The sequence below is a fragment of the Neovison vison genome, chromosome 3, assembly GCF_020171115.1.
Source record: "Neovison vison isolate M4711 chromosome 3, ASM_NN_V1, whole genome shotgun sequence".
In the NCBI taxonomy this organism is placed as follows: Eukaryota; Metazoa; Chordata; class Mammalia; order Carnivora; family Mustelidae; genus Neogale; species Neogale vison.
In genome coordinates, this window is record NC_058093.1 from 37,230,455 (window position 1) to 37,232,536 (window position 2,082).

The window sequence follows — 2,082 nt, forward strand, 5'->3', positions numbered from 1 at the left end:
CAAAGGGAGACTCCCTGTTGAGTAGGGGGCCCAACATGGGGCTCAATCCCAGGACCCTGAGATCATGACCTGAGCCAAAGGGAGACACTTAACCAACTGACCCACCCAGGTGCCCCAACAAATTATCCTTTTACTTTTATTTTATTATTTTATTATTATTTTTATTTACTTATTTATTTTTGGAGTACAACAGCATTTAATGGTCAGAAAGAGCTGTACAGAATTGTAGCCAGCCACGGGAGCTGCGCTGGAGGACAGGACCCAATCCTGCCCTGTCCCAGGCAAAGCAGTACTAGACAGGAGCTGGCATGTGGCAGGGCCCACATCCCTGGGGCCTGAGGGGAGACCACCATCTAATGTCCCCCAGGTACCACTCTGTATTCCTTAGAGGAGGGGTATAAACTCCACATGCAAGAAGAACCCCCTTGCCCCTAATGTCAAATGGTATGGGGATGCAAGAGTTATAATTAAGGGGAAACCCTATGTAAGCCGTTAATAGAGTTCAGAGGCATAGGGATTACCCTCGTTCTCCATCTCCTAAAGGTGCTCACTTTCCCAGTTTCTTCATCTGTTTGTCAATGTTGGCAGAATTCCCCTCAACCGTGGACAGGTTCTCATGCACGGTTGTCTGCACCTGGGTCAGGAGGGTGGTGTCGTCCTTGAGAGAGCTAGCAGTCATTTGCTGTGTGGTATCCAAGTGAGTCAGGAGGTGACCAAACTGCATGGCTTGCTCAAGCAGCTGCTTGGTGGTGACGAGTCTCGGCACCAGCCCAGGAAGGGGGTAGGAAATGGGGCTCCAGCCCTGTATAGTGCTATATAGCTGGTGCACCTTGCTTTGTGCATCTGAATCTTCTACAGAAGCTTTATGCTTGGCAATCTCATTCCTCTTTCCCAGGACACTCTGCAGCCGAGCCTCCACTTGGTCCAAAACTGCGAGGTCCAGGGCGTTCACCTTTACTTGCAATAGTTCTACAGTCTCCATGAGACAGGCACCCTGAACACCTGCTGAAAGGGGGTTCTGAGCATCCTGATCACAGCATACAGTTGCTTCCAGCTCTGTCAGGCACTTCTCAAGTTCTGCAACTTCAGCAGCTTGAGAGAACTTGTCCTGTTCAGGCTGAGAATGTAGTCCATAAGTGATGAGGCTACTCTCTACAGGAGTCCCGCTGTGGTCTTTCCCCTTGAACTGGTTCCTTTGCTGTTTTTGATGGTTTCCAGCTGCAGCAGCAAGCACTTAGCCAGAGCTCCATCAGGGTCAGTAAGGTCGATGGCTGCATCTGGTCCCAGCAGCTTCTCCAGGTGGGAAGCAACAGCTGCTGCTTCAGGGTGGCCAGCAGTTTTGCCAACATCACTGGGTTCAGTTTCTCTTCAGTGGTGGACTCCTTCAGTGTTGTCTTGATTTTCTTAACTTCAGTTGTCAGCTCTTGGACCTCATGCAATAGTTGCTGGTACTTTTGCTGGGGTTTCTCCTTCACTCCCAAGCCTGCCCCAGACATATTCTCATATTTTCCAGATTCATATCCTGTTCTCTTGTTTTTTCCAGTATGATCTGAGAAATCCAGTCCCTTTGTCGCCACTCTCTTGTCTTTGAATTTGTCATAGGCGGCATTGGGATTGACAATGATGTGCTCCACACTTGTGCTCTTCAGCTCCTCCAGCTCCGCATCAAACTCGACTTGATCATCCTCAGGCAGGTCACTGGTTTCATAAACATCTGGCTCGATCCTGGCAATGCTGGGAAGGTCGGTGTCTTTAGGGTCCACCATGGTGATAGTGAGGTGGGGTTGGGGGATAGGGGCCTTCGTGGAGCCAGGGATGGTGTTCAGGTAGGGGATAGGCTGGATCCCGGTCCCAGGCTTCCACATTTATTTTTAATATGAATATCATTTTTTAGTTAACATATGTTGACATATATAAAATTTACATAAAATTTTAAATGGATTTTAAGACTTTCTATATGGTTTTATTCGTCTCTACAATCTTATTTGATGTGTCTTTTAAATATATTTTGATATCTGAAAGGGTATGTCTTCCTCCTCATTGCTCCTCTAAGAATATTCTGGGACATACTGGCATGCTTAG

General features: G+C 47.7%; 1 protein-coding gene across 1 annotated transcript; it reads right to left on the minus strand.

The window, feature by feature from the left end:
• Window positions 1-547: 547 nt before the first annotated feature.
• Window positions 548-1,812, minus strand: LOC122901764 (dynactin subunit 2-like). The gene is given in 3 exon segments (XM_044240869.1): window positions 548-1,165; window positions 1,168-1,313; window positions 1,316-1,812. Coding segments are annotated over 3 exon segments (1,215 nt in total). The 5' UTR covers window positions 1,767-1,812.
• Between the last annotated feature and the right edge of the window lie 270 nt (window positions 1,813-2,082).